The 18,022-nt window shown below is 43.1% G+C and overlaps 1 protein-coding gene across 1 annotated transcript; it reads right to left on the reverse strand.

Moving 5' to 3' along the window:
- Nucleotides 1-2,412: 2,412 nt before the first annotated feature.
- Nucleotides 2,413-16,805, reverse strand: LOC308108906 (regulator of nonsense transcripts 1). The gene is made up of 24 exons (XM_080462215.1): nucleotides 16,401-16,805; nucleotides 15,522-15,658; nucleotides 14,989-15,078; nucleotides 14,420-14,587; nucleotides 14,161-14,341; nucleotides 12,237-12,398; nucleotides 12,012-12,096; nucleotides 11,629-11,727; nucleotides 10,936-11,044; nucleotides 10,662-10,821; nucleotides 10,421-10,539; nucleotides 10,058-10,222; nucleotides 9,739-9,853; nucleotides 9,473-9,616; nucleotides 9,152-9,365; nucleotides 8,521-8,638; nucleotides 7,705-7,861; nucleotides 7,381-7,523; nucleotides 7,100-7,274; nucleotides 6,163-6,244; nucleotides 5,897-6,058; nucleotides 5,485-5,738; nucleotides 4,666-4,788; nucleotides 2,413-4,548 (listed from the first exon to the last, which is right to left on the reverse strand). The coding sequence occupies exons 1-23, from the start codon at nucleotides 16,569-16,571 to the stop codon at nucleotides 4,669-4,671; spliced, it is 3,330 nt and encodes a 1,109-aa protein (XP_080318341.1). The 5' UTR covers nucleotides 16,572-16,805; the 3' UTR covers nucleotides 2,413-4,548; nucleotides 4,666-4,668.
- Between the last annotated feature and the right edge of the window lie 1,217 nt (nucleotides 16,806-18,022).

Genomic DNA, 18,022 nt, shown 5'->3' on the forward strand with positions numbered 1-18,022 from the left:
TGCCGGTTTTAAGACTTAATGAATTACCGCCCCTGAAGGAAAAGTCATGACCTAAAAACATTTAAAGGGGCACCATGTAGAATTTAAGTCATGCCCCCATTGTACAGCAGGGGGCAGTGTTCAGTCGTTGTAGTACAGAGTTTTGGCTCTTCATAGTCACCGGACATCATGACCAGAAATAGACCATTAAACCCTCCAAACTCTAAATCAGACCATATTTCCCTTTCGGTTCAGTTTTGAAGTATTCCAATGACTATTAACTGTTTAAAATTTAACCTGAAATATGTCATGGTCAAGAATATCTTATATCGAATGGAAGAAAAAGAAAGGCAAGAAAACATTATAGTAAGATTTTGAGTTTATAAATGATGATTGTAACAAGTAATTTGAAGTGGAAAACAGATTTAAGTCCTTAAAAAGTTTGAAACTATTCTAATCAGCAACAAATACATATAACTTCAATTCAAATAACACAAAATGAATACAAATTGAAGCTGCAACAATGTGTATAGATGTACAAATGAACAATAAAAAATAATACCTCAAAAGGAAAGTGGGGGAAATAGATAGGGGAAAAAAAACCAACTTAATTGAACTCCAACTCACTTTTGTAAGTTCTTTGTTTCTATGAATGGCAATTTCAGGTTTACAATGAAACTGGAGCAATTTACTCAATGTGTGCACTGATACGTGGCAGGCTATGAGTTTACTTTGCATCCCTCTGGGGCCCCTATAGTGGCTATGGGGGCCTCAACAGCTGCTCAATTTGCTAATATTGGTAGTTACAGTAGTCCAGAATGACTCCCGTGGGTAAAAGTTGTGTTCCAAAAAAACACTTTCAGTCATTGAGCCTATTTCCATGTCCATGAATGTCTGATAACTGGGTGATCTGATAAATGATAAAAATCTGATAAAAGTGACGGTCGTCTGATATGAAATCTGTCTCTTCGTCGCTTCAGAAGTGGCTCCTCCTCGATTTTCCGTTGCTGCACGCCATTTTTATTGTCTTTGGTTTTTCGCACACATTGCGACTACATTATTTGTTTTGTACGATTTCTTTAACACATGCACAGATGTCAATGAAGACACAGCACCATCTTGTGGTAGTCTGCCATTTGTGCCAAGAGCTTGTTTTGTCCGTTTCTCCTGCTGCTTTTTTGGAGTACCTCAATATGCCATCTTGTGGTACAGACTAGTATTGCAGAACTGAGGCTCGAGTTTTTGTTAAGTGTCCTTCCAGCCTGTATTCTGCACGTGTTCTCTAAATGTGCCTCAAAGTTAAGAGTGTAGAAGAACCTGGAAACTTCCATGTATTTTAGATGTAATAATTAAAGCCTTTTCAAAATTATGACCAAAAATATTTTAAGTGACGTGGGTTTTCTCCCACAGTCCAAAGATATACATTTGAGGTTTATTGGTGACTCTATATTTGTGGATGGGAGAGAATTAACAAACAAAACAATTCACTTTTCAATGACTTTCTAGTTTTTTTGTTTATGTCAACTGTAAATAACCAACGATCGTTTGAGAAAAGACACCGGAATCAAACTCAATGAGCAAAAAGATGCAAACTTTATTTTTCCAAGATTACCATCAACAGGAGGATTTAGTGAGTGGTTTCTAACTAACATGTTAGTGGACAGAAACTAAAAAGGCTGCATCCAAGAGACAAAGAGAAAACTCTTCTTTTTCAGAACAAACCACAATATCACAGCAGAAACTGAGAAAGAATAACGACATGCAAAAACTATAGGTGCATGTTATCTATATCTAATTTGAAATAATTTTTAAAGGTTTGACTTTAAACAGTGGTCAGACTTACTGGTACGCCTCGGTATCAAGTACAATATAATAAGGTTTAAAATTGTCATTTCTAATGAAATGCTAAAATAAAGTTTTAAAACGTATCCTTGCGCTCAGACACTTTCAGGTTTTACTGAAGTCTGCTTGCAGAAGGAAACCTACAAAAGGTCCTTACATTGCCACACCTTTCATTTCTCCAAGTGCAGATTTCAGCTTAATCCTCTCATTTTCTACTATGATTTAGATTCTCACTCATTGAAGATCATTATTAAAATGTCTTCTTCCCCCCCCCGATACATTCAGTGCTTTCATTACCAGAGGCTCCACCATGATGAACCCTTTTCTTCCATGGACATGCTTTTTGTGAAATAAAGCTGATGGACTGTGTCTCTATGGAGCTCCACGTTCAGTAGAAACATTAAGTTAGTCCTTGGAGGTGCACCTGAAGCTCTCTGGATGTAGTGTGTGCTTTTTTAGAACAAATAACACCAACTCCCACATTTCACAAGACGCATCCTGAAAGCAGTACTAGTTGCTGAACCAAGGTTTTCACGTTATATTTGGAAAACCCAGAACTAGAAACCCTCCTTAAGTGATTCAAGTCATGGTCGAGGTGGAGAAGATAGTTTAATGGTCAAAGGAAGTATTCATTAGGTTAACATACAAAGTTTGTTCTGTTTGTTGTGAACATATTTATTCCGTAACCAGCGGTAACAGTAAATCTGACCGGCACTTTACACGATACTTCATAATTCAACAAAAAAAACAAGCGGGCATGTTTGGTCCGTGTACTTACACTTCCTCTGCAGCGTTTCTGTGGTCGGGTGGTTCAGGCAGAGCGTAAAGAGGCTTTGACGACAGACGGTGAGGTTGGTCGAAAGCTTTTTACCTGTTCAGCAGTTTTGACCACAGCGATCAAAGTCTGGTCGATACCCGTGTGAGCCACACGGACACTACGTTAGCGTCAAAGCAAAACGCACAACACGAGATTGAGGAAAAAAAACAAAAACAAAAAACCACACAAAAAACACAAAAATGCGCCACCCGGGAACAAAGTTGCAGAAGAAATTACCAGCACCGTCCTCGACACGTTTGCGCGACATCTGATGGTTTTTAATAATTTTCTAGCACTTCAAGACTTTTAGAACAACAACGAACAAAAACTAGAGGAAAGAAAACAAGAGGCGCGCTCCCAAATCAAAGTCTACCTACGTTACATTTTCTCCATCACTTGTACCTAATTTGAAGAAGCCAGATTTCACACACAGAAAGTGACTTTACCATTGAGTCTCAACACCTTTCACCACAGTCCAGTAAGGTGAGAGTCCACTTTCTCTTCAACGTGTCTCATGTGGGGGCCTGAGAGGGTTTCACCCTGCTCCGGTGGGGGGGAGTACTCGAGTACTCCTCGACAGGCATGTAAACTCCTCACTGTGTCTATCAGGTGCACAGAACCGATGTCTCAGTCCGCACCGACACGTGACTTCAGACTGAGGGTCTTTGCAAAGGTCCGCCCTCCTGATTTGGCTTTTGTTTCTTTGTTTTTCTTTTTAGATGCTTTTAGCTAAACGTGCTCGAGGGGATTCGCATCCGCTCGCTTTACTGCTTCGACGTGAGCAGAAAAGAATGACAGCTTGGCTCACTTATAAGCTAGTTATAGTGCCTCCGCTCATTCTTTTGCACAATTAAAAACGTACACAGAAGACGTAAAAAAAAACAAAATTGTCTCGCCATCTGCTGACCTTTGGCGCTCAGACCTGGAGACAAAGATGTTTTTCCTTTTATACTTTGAAGATCCAATTCCACCGCTTGTTCTTCGCAGACCACCTAGAGAAAGACCTGCCTTGAAAGACGTCCCACTACACGAGCGTACGTCACTGAAGGCCTCGATGGAAACAGCCACTATTCGGAAAACTTTCCAACTCAAAGCCGAAAAAAGCAAAAGCAAATGACCCGTGACTGTGCGGTCCTCAAATTTCATGGTGAAACTCTATTGAGGCACAGGATCACAACACAAGCCCTGTTTGAGTTCATCTGAAAAGCCAAATATTTCTCCTGGATGTCCAGATGTGATCAAATGCAGAGCCTCGATTCAAGCTTTGAGTTGAAAAAAAGTTGCCATTTCAACTGCTTCGAGAGTCGTGTCTCCATCCCCCCCGCCCTCTTCCTCCCTCCAAGTCACAGAGACGTCCTGTTGAGTTTAGCTTGGAGGACTTTTTGTGTGAGACACCTCGTCTCCATCTTTCTCAGCTATTGGAGCAAGATTCCCAACAATCCCACCTGGAGATCCCCGAGGGTTCGGGGGCACATGAGGGGGACAAGATGACACAGTCGTCCCCCCCCCCCCCTCGCCTTTTTTTCTGGCCCTCCTCCCTCCAGGATCTTTCAGACCTCTCGCCCTCCTCGACCCGTCGAAGGTCTCGCCACTCCAATTGTGCCGTTGCGATGGCGACAGCTTTCCCCTTCGTGTGTGTGAGCGGCAGTGGCCCCCCTCTCTCTCTCTCTCCTCCACCAGCCTCCTACTCTCTCCGTCTTGCTCTCTTCCTGTCCAGCTCTACTCCGATTTTTTGCTCTCACTCTTGTGATTGGTTGGTTTCTCACGGTCTCTCTCCTGTTACTTTCACACAGTGGTGCTTCGGTTGTAGCAGTGGAAAACGGGTATCCATGTTTGTTCTTTTTTGTAATTACCCAGATTAAAATCACAATGAACTAAGCTTCACACAGGCCCAGCTCCGTTTCAGCAACCTGGAAGACAAAACACATTTATGTGCTCGTTAGAAGGTCTTCCTCACCAGCACACACTCTCTTAAACGTCTCCTTCAACATGAGTGAGTCAGCCGAGCCCACAGTGGAATTTCTTACAGTCTAGTACTGGGACAGTCCAGTCACGCCACCATGTTGGTAGGCCCGCTCCCCCTGGTAGGTGGAGTCCTGCGACAAAGCCACATCAATCTGGGACTTGAACTCATCTCCAAGGTAACTGTCCTATAACGGGACAAACAAGGGGAAAAAAAAAAAAAAAAAGTGAGACAACAGTTCATTATTTTCCAAGTAAAAGAGGAACACATACTTTTTATGAAAGTAGGAAACCTGGAGAAACCCTTGGAATACACAGTCCTCTATGAATGTTTCATAACTTTATATTCTTATTCCATCATGTTGGAGCATCAGCGACTTGCCAAACAGGTTCTGAGGTTTAAACCACGAGCACAGCAGGGCAGCCAGTGAACGGCTAAAGAACTACTTAAAGAAGGAAAAAAGAACAAGCAGTCTTTCAATGGACAGTTTGACCCCTCAACAGCTCAGGAACCATGGCGTCAGTCAGTTTAGTGGAAGAATCTGCCTGTTCGAATCCTTTACGAGTGTATCGTAAACACCTTTTTGCTTTCTGGCACCTGAGGTCACGTGCAAATATTCATTTATGATCGGTCATGTGCTTCTGCCATCAGGGGTGGATGCATTATGATGTAACTTTTTCCAAAAAGTACATTTTACTGTTAGGAAGTGTCTGAAATGATATTTGGGTGAAATCCACAGTATGTTCCTGTGAACACATAAGACACATCTCGCTCACTTTACATTTAGGGCTCAAAAGACCTGTTCATTATGTATGTCAAGTAGCTCTTGGGGCCAAAGATGTTTGGAACATCAGCTTTCTCCCTAAAGTTTAAGTGAACAAACCTGGGAGAGTTCAGGCTGCGAGAGCCCGGGCTGGCTCATCTGTGAAGGCTGGCTCATGTTGATGTAGCCCTGAGTCAGCGGCCCCTGGGAGAAGGGCTGGGAGCCCTGGTCCTGGCTGGCCTGGCTGCCGCTCATGTGGCCGCGGTCCGGACCTCCGCTGTGGTTTCCCATGTTGCTGCGATTCCTCTGGCGGCTGCCTCGAGTCCCTCCACCTCCTCCACTGCCCGATTTGCCTTTCATTCCACCACCACGGCCTGAGCAAGGTGAACCCGACAACTCATCTCACTTTCTTTTTTTTTTAAATCTTTTGTGTTGTGACGAAATATAAATTTACTTTCCCCACTAAAAGTTTTGTAAATGAACAGAAACTATTTTTCATACAGAGAGAAACAATGTAAGAGGGATTCCTCACCTGCAGAGGGCCCATTGACCTGTCCCAGGTAACCCGGCGGAGGTATGGGCGGCATCACAAGGTTGAAGGGGATGGGGAGGTTCATGGACGACATTGGACCGGGGCTGGTGCCAATCATACCGATCTGATCGTGGGTCTGGAAATACATGTTGGACGAACGTCCTGCAGTGAAGGAAAAAAAAAAAAGAAGAAAGTTATTTGTACGTCTATTGATTTACCCCTCTGTCAAAATGTGCATTTATCCTTGAAGAGAACGGCGAGTTTACCATTGCTGCTGCGGTCATACACAGATCCAGGAATGAGCGCCTCCCTGGCATCGTACATGGCTGTGCTCATGAATCGACCCCCCTGTGGAAAAACAATCACTCTTAGCCTGGAGTGGCCCCACATTTACAAAAGAACAGGGCAAAATGATCGACCTGCATCTCCATCTGTAATATATATGCTCTAATAAAATAAGCAACTAATTAAGATAGGGCAATTTTGACTTCATTAAAAACATCCCACCAACAATAGGGATCCGGGAGGTATAAAAACAAGAGAAAAACTACTTTTGTGGAGTGTTTAGCTACTTACTGGTGTAATAGACTCCGTAACAACTTTTTCCGACTCGAAAACGCAAACTGCACAAAAGACTATAAACTTGTTGATGAGCTCCAAACAGGATGGCATTTAGATAAGACTACAAATTGTTTTTCACACATTTTGAACCTTTGCTGTGACTAATGGCAACCACTGAAGCCATTGGGAGCCAGTCGACCATCGCCATGGAAACAGGAGATTCACAGTGTCTCCATCACAGCGCCATCCCCCTCATCGCCGTTTACATGTGATGTCAGCTGCTGCACCACACAGCTCGGACATAAACTAATGAATTTGTTCCCAACACCTTTAATGAGCACGGATAGTGACGTATCCGTTGGAGGAGGAGAGATCTCAGACTGACAATCTTTTTTATTTTATTTTTTAACACGACCAATTTATTGCAATCGATATATTAGGCATCTTCGCTTCAAACCGTTTGTATTTATGACAGAGATCATTTATTTCTGTGCTGATGTATTATAAAGATGTATGATTTAATTCCTCAGTCGAGATGTACCAGCATCTCAGAACATTGACAGGAAAAAAAAAGTCATATTCATGAATCCATTACTATCATGTAAAACAATTATTTCATACACACACACACACTGAACTCACAGGATTGATGGTGTTGACCAGCTTGCGGGGCTTGCTAAATTGCATGAGGCTCTCCCTCAGGTTGTTCAGGGGGCCTTCGACCAGGACCTTTTGCTCCTTGTAGTAATTGAGCAGATGGTTCCACAGAGGCTGCTTGGACAGGGCTTTGGGATTCCCCACAATGATCACGCCGTACCTACCACACCAAACCAGAGTCATTACAATGGACACTAGGAGCTTGTACGCGCCAGTTCATTCATGGCATCAAAGCTTTTGCTTAAATGAACACTTAAAGAGTTAACCTGGCCCTGGTGAGCGCCACGTTAAGACGTCTGGGGTCGTTGAGGAAGCCGATGCCCTGGTGCTCATTGGCTCTCACACAGGACAGGATGATGAAGTCTTTCTCCCTGCCCTGGAAAGCATCCACACTGGCGATTTCCACCTCCTGCACAGGATAAAAAGACAATTTTAGAACACCAGCAGGAAAGAGACATTTTAAGAGTAAGTGAGCTCTCACACACCAAGTTTCAGAAGGTCATTTTGTCTATTGCTTTTTTTTTTTTTTTTAATTGACTTTCTCAAAGTTTAGAATAAAGATATGAACAGTGCAACATGTGTCACTTCACCTGGTACAGCTTGGTATGGAGGGAGCCGCTGAACTGCATGTACTGCACCAGGTACGACCTCTGACCCTCGTAGGGCGTGATGATGCCGATCTGATCGGGTTTGGCGCCGGCCTTCAACAGACGCGTGGTGATCTTTTCCACATTGGCAGCCTCAGTCCTGCATGAACACGCGTCACGGTGAGCATAAAGGATTCATTTTCACATGGAGGAGTTCACAAAATTAAAAATTTAATCATATTCGACTGAATCGCTGCACAAAAAAATGATGTGATGACACTTAAACCCACAATTCAGAAGCTTTTCTGGTAATGGATCATTTTATTTGTCAAAGTAACACTTGGATACCAAACCAGGTAAATAATTTCAGTAAGTTCGGTCTTTGTAAATACTACATTACAAAGTACCAAAACCGTATGAAAAATGTATTAGATTTAGAGACTTTGTACATCCAATAAATGTAAAATAAATGCGATTAAGGTCAGTATCAAGATTTTCAAAATATTTCATCATATGGTGCATCCTTCCATTGCAGAGTTGAAAGATCCTTGTTTTAGATTATAGATTATTTTGCAAATGATTCAAAAAGTCTTCTCACTTAGCATCTGCATTACTCCTGAGGTCCGTCTGCAAGTAGTAAACTGAGAAAACCTTCCCTAAAATGGAAATCTAAATGATATCCTGTGCCTAGAGTGACTGCATGTTATTTATAGATCATGGAGAGAAGTCCGACACTGGCTGCAACATAGTGAATGTTGTCAGATCTATTCCTCAAGAAAAACATGCCGAGTCAACGTATTGTCAGAATAAAGCAGAAACCTGTTGAGATATGATGTTCCTGAACTCGCAATTTCCTCTTGGCCTTGGGTGACGTAGAAGAACATGGGCTTGTCGGGCTGCGGCCACTGGAAGTCGAAGCCTTTCTTCACCCGGTCCGCTGCAGAGGGAATTACAGGAAACAACTCAAGACCACTGCTGAACAGTCCGATATGGAAAAGACATGAGTAGAAGCTGCATGTAAGTGAATCTATGGATAATTATACATGTCTAAACTGCAGGCGATTATGTTTGGTTAAGATTTTCTTTCAATGCGTTTGTTTCTATCATCATTTCATCAGACTCCTGAAAACACACGTGAACTTAAAACGGCAGCATGATGTGGCCTAAAGTCATTTGATAAGAAACTGAAACCTCCAAAACATTTGAGGAAGAGATTATAAATAAGATATAATCTGAATGTAAACAGTTATTGGAGTAAATTAAAGTGTCTCCTCTCCCGTGCGCAAATAGAGGGAGGCGGCCTCTCATTTACATGGAAACTGTAACTCCAGACCTGCGGCACTCAGTGAATGACATCCCCACCCTAATGAGGGAAAGGGAAATCTGGCGCTCGCTAGTGAACACCATCTCGACTGCGGTCGACCAATAGATAAGATAGAAAGTGTCTCACCGGCAGTGACTCCGTTCTGCAGCGAGCCCTCGTAGAAGATGTTGGAAGGGAAGGCGCTGAGAGCCGGGTGCATGCGGTACTGGACCTGCAGGCGGATTGGCCGGATCCCCAAAACCACAAGACGTTCAAACAGCGACTGGGACAGACCTGCTTTGGCCGCCTTCTTACACATCACCACAGGTCCCAGCTGGCAGTGATCACCCACCAGAATCAACTACGAGACAAAACAACAGATCGTCCCAAAGTTACAAAAACTCATTGAACCACGTGTGAGAAAAACAAATAAACCACAGACACACAGCTTTTACTCTCGACTCCTACCTGTTTGGCTCCCAGCACGACCGGCACCATGCACTCTGGTTCAGTGGCCTGGGTGCTCTCGTCGATCAAGATCGATCTGAACTGCATCTTGGCCAGACGAGGGTCTCCCGCGCCGACGCAGGTGCAGCAGATCACGTCGGCATTCTGGAAATGACAGAAGAAATGAAGGACTTCCCACCAGAACTGGCTCGTAAATCTTCATAGTACTGAGCTACACGTTTAGTTAGTCCATATAAATGTTCCGTCTTTGCATTAATTGTTTGTACCATCAGCAGCTCCCTCTCGGCCGTGCGTCTCAGAGCTCTGTAGCGCTTCTCGTCGGAGGAGGACAGCTCTCCGGTCTCATCCTTCAGCTGTTGGAGCTTCTGGAGCTCTGGCATACTGCAAGCAGGAAGCAATACCTTCAGATTAATGCTGCGACGCTGGACAAACCGACCTGTATCCGTATTAAGTCATGCAGTATTTGCCAGCAGGAAGAACTGGAACTGCGTTGTTTCACAAGAAAACTCTTAATTGAAGACGTGAATCCAAATAAGCGTTTGCAAAATGTTCTGTTTTTAACATTTTTCTCATTTTGTGCGTTACCTGTCCATGTTCCGGGTCTGATTGTGCAGCGCCAGGAAGGACACAGGCGAGTCGATGGCCTCTCTACTCTTGGCGCACAGTCGCACCACCTTGAGACCAGTCTGGTGGATCTTCTCAGTGAGCTGATCCACAGCAATGTTGCTGGGAGCACAAACCAGCACGGGCCTGCACAGGAAGACGCAAGTCGCTTCACCGTCACAGGAATATATTAAAAGAAACTCACTCCACAAGAACAGTGTTATGTCAGTCTCGATTCATATATAAACCTTACGGAATATCTTGAGAGTTGAAAGTTCAGTTACATCTCGAACTATATAGCAGTTGCACTTTTTATTATAACTTGTGCAGCATAGTTTTTTTTACCCATTTCCTTGTCGAGCCAGGTGGTACACAATAGTGGCAGAGGTGACCGTCTTCCCCGTGCCGGGGGGCCCTTGGATCAGACTGAGGGGGCGCTGCAGCACCGTCTTCACAGCATAAACCTGCAGTACAATACGTCGTATACAAAGAGCATTAACAAGGAAAAAAGGAAAAACTACAAAACTAAAGCAAAGCTAAATAAAATATCTTCAGCTGTGATTCCAAGTGTATCTTTCCACCTCACCTGGGAGTGGTTGAGGTCAGGTAACCCTTGAGCAGTGAAGCGTTTGGGCAGCTGACACTTGATGACCACGTCCTCCACCTCATGTCCCAGCAGTTTGTGGTAGATGTAACCAGACACTGACGTCTCATCCACGGCAAACGTCTTCAGGGCACTTTGCATCCTGGACAACAGAAACACAAATAACAGACGTGCGTCGGTTCCTTCGGAAAAGTTGTTAATTTCACACACGGCTTTAAAAAGAAAAAAGGTTTTTGTTGGCCTTTGTTTTGGTTACCGGTCAAAAGAGGTGGACTTCCAGACGAAGTCGACCTGGAAGTTGTGGGGGATCTCCACCGGAGCCCCAGCACTGCTTCTCAGCTCGATGGCGATCTCGTCACCATAATCTGAGACAGCTGGTCAAGGAAACTGCCAAATGAGTTTGCATGTTCTTGCTAAACATGCTCATTTAGTTGGAAGACTTCAAATTTAAAAAAGAAAAGTGTCACACAGCAAATATCTAAGTGACGTAAACCAGTTCATCAGCCGGCTGCAAACAAACACATCAGATAAATGTATCATTAAGTCCAAATAAAGCAGAGCTGCTAACTTTCATACACGGGAAGTGAAACTCAAGTTCCAAAGCTAATAACCAACAAAATCATGATGAAAAGCCTCTTGGTGAGACGTTTTACTTTTACGATCGTGGTTGTCCACGAGGTCTCATTGAAATCAGTGTTAAACTCCTAGTATTCACTTTTCATCAAGACTTCAAGTAATAATACAAAACACAGGAAATATGACATGAAGAGAAAAACATCAGTTTAAATGGAAGAAAAGTTGAATCGAGCTGTGAACTAGTTGAACTTGCTGGACGAGGCATTGTGATTCTGCTCATATTGATGTCGTTTCTCAGAGTGACCACTAGATGTTAGTAAAAATTCAGAATTCAAATGAAAAACAGAAGAGCGCTCAGGCCTCATGAGGATACTGTCAGGGACTTTGATGACATGTCCAATTCCTTTCCATGGAGGAGCCAGGTCTCCTTTGTATCTCAGGCAGATCTCATCTCCCTGCATCAGTCGCATATCTACAAAAGAGCAGAAAACACAAAAATCTCTCAATGGCTAAAATTTGAGCCACACAAATGCATAATTAATGTATTAACCCAAACAAAACAGGAGCCGTTTCACACAGAAAATACATTGGGGGGGAAAAAGGTGAAGCCATCTAATATTCGTCTCCTGGTGTTATCTTAGAAGCACCTTATGATTGGACCAATACATTATAAACACCAGTTCTGGCAATAGACAACCATGATAAATGATGCCATGAATATAACTGAGACTGGTTAGTTTGAAGTGGAATACTTACCAGAGTCTGTCTTGGGAAGAGTGAAATAAGCAATCCTCTTCTTATTCAGGCCTAAATCCCAGCGGACTGTGATGTTGTCTTGTGTCTGTTGACGATAACAGATTGAAGCTTCAATACTTACTGCAACACAAAGCTCAAATATTACAAACAGGTACAGCTTTATTTACTTTAACCAACATTTAAAACAGAAGCCAGATGAGTAACTATTGTTAGCTCTTCATGTACCTGTGACTCTTTGAGTTTCTTGTCGTAATCGGCCTCGAGCTTCACGAGAGGACCAAAGATGTTCTGGTACTGGTACGCGTCCTCGTAGCGAAGCAGCACGTGTTGAGGCTCCTCGTCCACTCCAGGCTTCTCCAGGTCCTCCAAGGTGGCCGTGGGATTCTCCTGTCAGGGTGGCGAAAGGAAGGAAGAAAAGACACACATGTGAGCTTACAAGAAGACAGCAAATGAAGGAACCTTAAATGGTGCAGTCTAAAGCATTGTGGATGACTTAATACTACATTGGGACGTGATAAATTGCAGGACTATTTTATATTGAACAAACCAAACACCAAATAATACGTTACGGAAGAAGCATACTTATCTAAAGGCACATAACTCAACCAATATAAAGATGTATACTATATATATATACACTTCAGAAGCCACATACAGTTTCATCTTGAGTTGCTGGACTGATAAAATAATGCTATAATAACCTTTGAATTTACACTTGAAAGTGTTTCTTTGTTTTGGTCACAATGTACGTGATGAATTTTGCAAGATCACACAATTAGTGCTAAAAACGACAACAATCTCAACATAAAGTCAATTTTAAAGAAACATTCTGCTGCAAAATACAGTGAAATGCAAAATTTTAAAATATCCCATGTAACCACTTTCTTGGTGGTTTCTGGGGCTGGATTGGAGCTTTTTGCGGTTTTGGTCCACGGGCCTCATGTTTGACTGAAGTAAACTTCACAGCAGCACCGTGCTGCGGGAGGCTGTCCGCTCATTAAGGTATGTTAACAGTTAAAACATCCGTGCTCGACTATTTGTCTGCTCTTACTAGTCCGAGGTTCTACTCTACACATAAGTCAGACTTTGAGCAAGGTATGTGCTATTTTTTCATCCGTCTTTTTTCAAGATTGACCGTCCAAATGACATCTGGAGGCTCGCTGTTTTAAACTGTGCAGTTAAATGTAGCGGCTGAAAAGACAGTTCACTAATGCAAGAGAAGGCATAAGAAGCAAAATTAAAGATTTCAGTTTCAGGATGGTGGTGTCATGTGTGCTTATTATGGAGTCATGTGATGAAGCAAAAAGAGCCAGAATTATTGGTGACATGTACTTTTCCTAAAGATGGCAAGTAAAAACGTCTGCAAAAAGCAACACTAAGAGCATATAGAGAGTAAAAAAACTGGTAAAAGCAGGTAAATAAGTTTAAAAAACAACAACAAAAAAAACCAGCTATAAAAGTAAATAAACAAAACAACGAAGAAAGCATGAATGGATCATGATGCAAGCATCTCGCCCAGATGGAAAAATGTATCAATGGAATTTTGTTTTTTAAATGCATTTGAGGTTTAAACTCCCGAGCCCGTATTCCTGAAGCATCTCAGAGAGCTCCTAACAGCCTAAAAATTCCTATCAAGGAATCTTTGCTTCAAAGTGATTCAGGAAGTTTCTAAGAGCAATTCTGAGCAAAGAGTTGACAGAAACTTTTATCTTAGTGAGGAGGTGCAGTTGACCCCGTTGCTACATATGATGCAGTCTGCTGAGAACTGTGATTGGTTGTTAGAGAAAAGAAGACAGGAAAAATGCGCTCTGTGATCCTAGTATTGAATGGAGAGTAAAATTAACCGATCAAATATCTTGGGCTGCATTAAAAATGTGTAATCATGAAAAACATGAGCTCTCTTAGGGCTTAAGATGCTTTGTGAAGTACTTTTATCTTGGTAAGGGAAAATTCTAAGAAAAATCTTAAGATTCAAGGAATTCTAAGATTTTTTTTTTTTTTTTTTTTAAAGTGGCATCACTAAGAGCCACTTTTAGCCTTAGGACACTTTGTGAATACGGGCACCGATCTGTGGAGGGCGTACGCTGCCGGAGCCTGTAATCAGCATGGATCAGCTCCAGCACTTGGTTGGATGTTGGTGTCATTTTACCTTCCAGAGCTCCTCCAGCTTGTTGATCTGCTGAGCGGTGATCTGTCGTGCTCGCAGCTGCTCCTGCTCCGACGGGATTTTAACCAGCCAGGAGAGGAAGCAGCGGTCCTGGATGAGCGGCTGCCACTGCGAGCTGTCCCAGTTGATGTCCTTCAGGCTGCTCTGACTGGCACACGGCTGCCTGTGCACACCCGGAGCAAAAATGTCACTTGCAGTTTGTGAAATTCAACAATTCCCCGATTGGCAAAACGAGATTTACCTGCACAGAAGCACCACGACCGAATCAGCTTTGGCGGGGATGAAGCCGAGCAGGAAGACGTTGCGACAGCCACAGTTGTAGCACTCGAGGACCGTCTCTCCCAGGGGCCCGTCTTTATGCAGGGTCACCTCCTTAGACTTGGCTCTCACCAGGTGGTTAACAATGTGGCTACAAGTGAAAAGGATGACAGTAAAGGTGCCTGCCTTTCGTCCTGTGAGAGCAGTGAGGGTGACCTGTGCACCACTGATACGCCCTCACACCTCAGACTCAGCATGTCCTGAATATTTTATTGTAATTAGACTCCAAAATAGCTGGGCTAAGAAAATGGCATTCATGCAGTGAGGAGATTTAATAAAACTAATAAAACTCAAGCCACCATCATTGACCACTGATGCAGTGCGATGTTCAATTTAAATGATATGTAGCAGGTTGTTTTAGACCAGAGCACTTTGAAATGTACCCAAACTGAATGATCACGCAAAAACTCGACATCCGAACAAATCGATCGTCTCCAGATTCAAGTCAATAAACACTCAAACAGGCTGGGTGGATGAGCTGCGACATCTTACCTGCCCGATGTGTTTCCACGACCATTACAGAACCACTTCTTGCTGGTGTTGCAGTAGACTACGCAGGCTGGATCATGGATGCCACAGTAACTAAGAAGAACATCAAAATTCATTTAAAATGAAAGAAAAATCCTGTTAAAAGCATGATTCAGTTAAGATCTAATACAGGAGAATTAAAGAGACCGTTTGAGAATCTCCCTCACATAAAACGTCATGGGTGTTAAACAAATTGTTTGTTCACAGAGAACAATGCGATCATTGCTGGAGGAGTAAAATGAGACAATAAACTACAGCCATCAACACAATGTGTAAAATAACATTCTGAAATCGTCATGACTCTAATGTTTCTGTTCATTCCAATGTGGGCAAAAGCCTAAATCTCACTCTTGACATCAGCTACCATACCATGAGGGTAAAACCACATCTTCTGTTCAACCTGGGCCGGAACTTTCATCGGGTGTGAAGGGTCCGATCAGACCGCAGGTTGGCAAAGGGGTAAAGACGAATAGACGTTAGAGAGTTTGGTTCTTTACCTGCAGGCATGCACTGGGAGGTCCTTAGTGTAGTAGGTGTCCTCCTCATCTTCTTCAAAGTTCAACTCTGCCAGCAGTTGACTGGCTTTCACCACGGGGTCGTCTCCGTTCTGCAGCACGCCGTCAGGCCCGTTCACCTGTGGACACGGAGGGGAAAGAACAGGAGGATGTGACTGGGAGTTGCTGTGTTGTTTGAAGACTCTTTAGCACACAGACCGGATGAGACTGGGGTTTGAACCACCAACATCTAGACTGGAAGACAACCCATTTTACCAATTGAGCCACAAATGGCAAAATGAGCAAAGTTTTGAGCGTAACACGTGTTGAAATCTCACCTTGTGATCATGATGCTTTTCGGCGACTTGTAAGATGATTTATGGTTTATTTATTCCCTGAATGAAGCTGAATGTCAGATGTAGCCCAACAAGTCTGTTATTATCTATATAAATTCATATAGTCTAATAAGATAGAAACTGTCAAAATAAGAAATATCTTCACAGATGCACGAATACATACAACTCAATGACAGTCTAGCTTTTTGTTATATCAACAATGAGCTCATGTACATGGACTGCATCATGTTCCTGTATTCAGATCTCAGTGTTGTTGTTGCCGTCTCCGTCCACATTTAGCACAGATGAGTGGCAGTGGGGATGCATGTTAATTCTTCCAGCTCTGTCAGAGTCACACCGCTCCGGTTCATACGGTCCTCTTCACATGCTACCATGCTAACTGTGGTTAGCCTCGCGCGCTAGCCCGTTAGCGGGATAAAAGCATGGCAACAGACGTCAGGCGTCATCATGTTCGCCGTCGTTGTTGGCTAACGTTCGCCAATTCGCGTCTGAGTCAACGCACCGTGTCGCCCGTCAGCCCACTGACCTGTCCGTCCAGCTGGCTCTGGGTCTGGCCTTGGGTCTGCGTCTGGCTCGGCAGGGTGAAGTCGGTGAAGTCGTACTCGGAGCCCTGGGTGTCCGCTCCCAGCAGCTCCGCTTCCTCCGTGTCCAGGAACGTTAGAGTCTGCGAGCTCGGCCCGTACGCCTCGACACTCATGTTTCTGGCCTCTTTATGAGCGCTGCTCCGAAACGCTGCGACGGTAATCCACCAACTGTTGCTATTCCGGGGGAGGAACGGGCCGGCGGAGACGGGTTAGTGATGAGAAAAATGACCACAGTGATGGTAGCACAGCAGACAGACAGAGGAAGAGCCTCGGCTGGCGGCCGCATTCCGTTTCACTGGTGCTGCGCACTCGTCTCCTCTCCTCCCTCAGTGACGCGCGCGTCCTGCAGAGGGCGCGAGAGAAGGGAAGGAGGCAAGGAGACACGTGAAAACAGAACCGGAACAATGGAGGGCTTATATGGGCACAGAAATCCTCTCTAATAAAAACTCACAAGTTTATTATCCAACACAGAGGAGAAGATCACTGCTTTTATCTTTAATCATGCGGGGATTAACAATGAGTGACTCACAACGCCACCTTTCTCCCGGGGAGGGAATACAAATATTTCTTCCTCACTGTAATCTGTTGGTTTATTTGTTGACACGATTAATCAAAACATGTCATTAGGATCTAATCTGACAGACTAACAGATCATATGTAAAGGAAGAAGTGCTTTAGTTTTGGGTGAGATTCGGATCAAGCGTCAAGCGGATGAAGCATGGAAAATATGAATCCATTTTTAAATCAAATTGAATAGGCTGATTTGCTGACAGAAGAAATATTGAAGGCGATTGAGATCGTATTATGGATGTGCTTGTACATTTATATACATACCCATGAGTATTAATCCAAGTATGTCAATTTATTCATATTAAAATACAATTCAGGCCATGTGAACTACTTTACTCATTGTAGTAGTAGTTCGCCTCACAGCAATAAATCACACTGTTCATGTCTGGTTCAGCCCTAAACAATAACGAAGCGTTACAAAGTACTTTACACTATAAAAACTAAAATAGAAACACTGTTTGTTTTTTCTTGTGTATGTATCGTGACCCTGAGTTAAATGAAGCGGTGAAAAATGGATTGGTTGCCAAATGAATGCTTTGTGTTTTGTATTTATGTCTTGAGAACTTATCCTTTTTTTTCCAAGTTAGACCTCCATGCAAGTTTATTATTTACTAATTATTAATAATTTAGCTTCCTGTTTTTGATGATGTAGGTATTGAAACATTCTTAATTGCAGTTCTTTAATTTCACGAATGTAACTAAAAGAAAGAACCATCAATGTTGCTTGTTTGCTTGATTTTGGTTGTGAAGGGCTGAACAAGCATACAGTTTTGTTCTTACTCCCAATACTCACTGTGAATCTAAAAAAACAAATCAAAAATAAAGTAGATGGACTTCACATGAATGATGTGAAAATTTTAAGGGCTAAAGTTGGACTTAAATATCTTTACCTGTTGCACCTGAACACGTTAAACATTCTAAAAAGACATGCAAAATGTAGAAATCATGACACCCAGAACAATTAAGTACTTATTCAAGAACATCTACAAAATGT

The sequence above is a fragment of the Lipophrys pholis genome (genome assembly GCF_963383615.2).
Source record: "Lipophrys pholis genome assembly, chromosome: 1".
Taxonomy (NCBI): Eukaryota; Metazoa; Chordata; class Actinopteri; order Blenniiformes; family Blenniidae; genus Lipophrys; species Lipophrys pholis.

Coding starts and splice junctions, on each gene's coding strand:
- LOC308108906 (XM_080462215.1), bottom strand. CDS start 16,571: ATGAGTGTCGAGGCGTACGGGCCGAGCTCGCAGACTCTAACGTTCCTG. Junction 12,399..14,160: donor AGCTGGAGGAGCTCTGGAAG/GTAAAATGACAC, acceptor CCACCCTGACAG/GAGAATCCCACGGCCACCTT. Junction 9,617..9,738: donor CCGAGAGGGAGCTGCTGATG/GTACAAACAATT, acceptor TGTCATTTCCAG/AATGCCGACGTGATCTGCTG.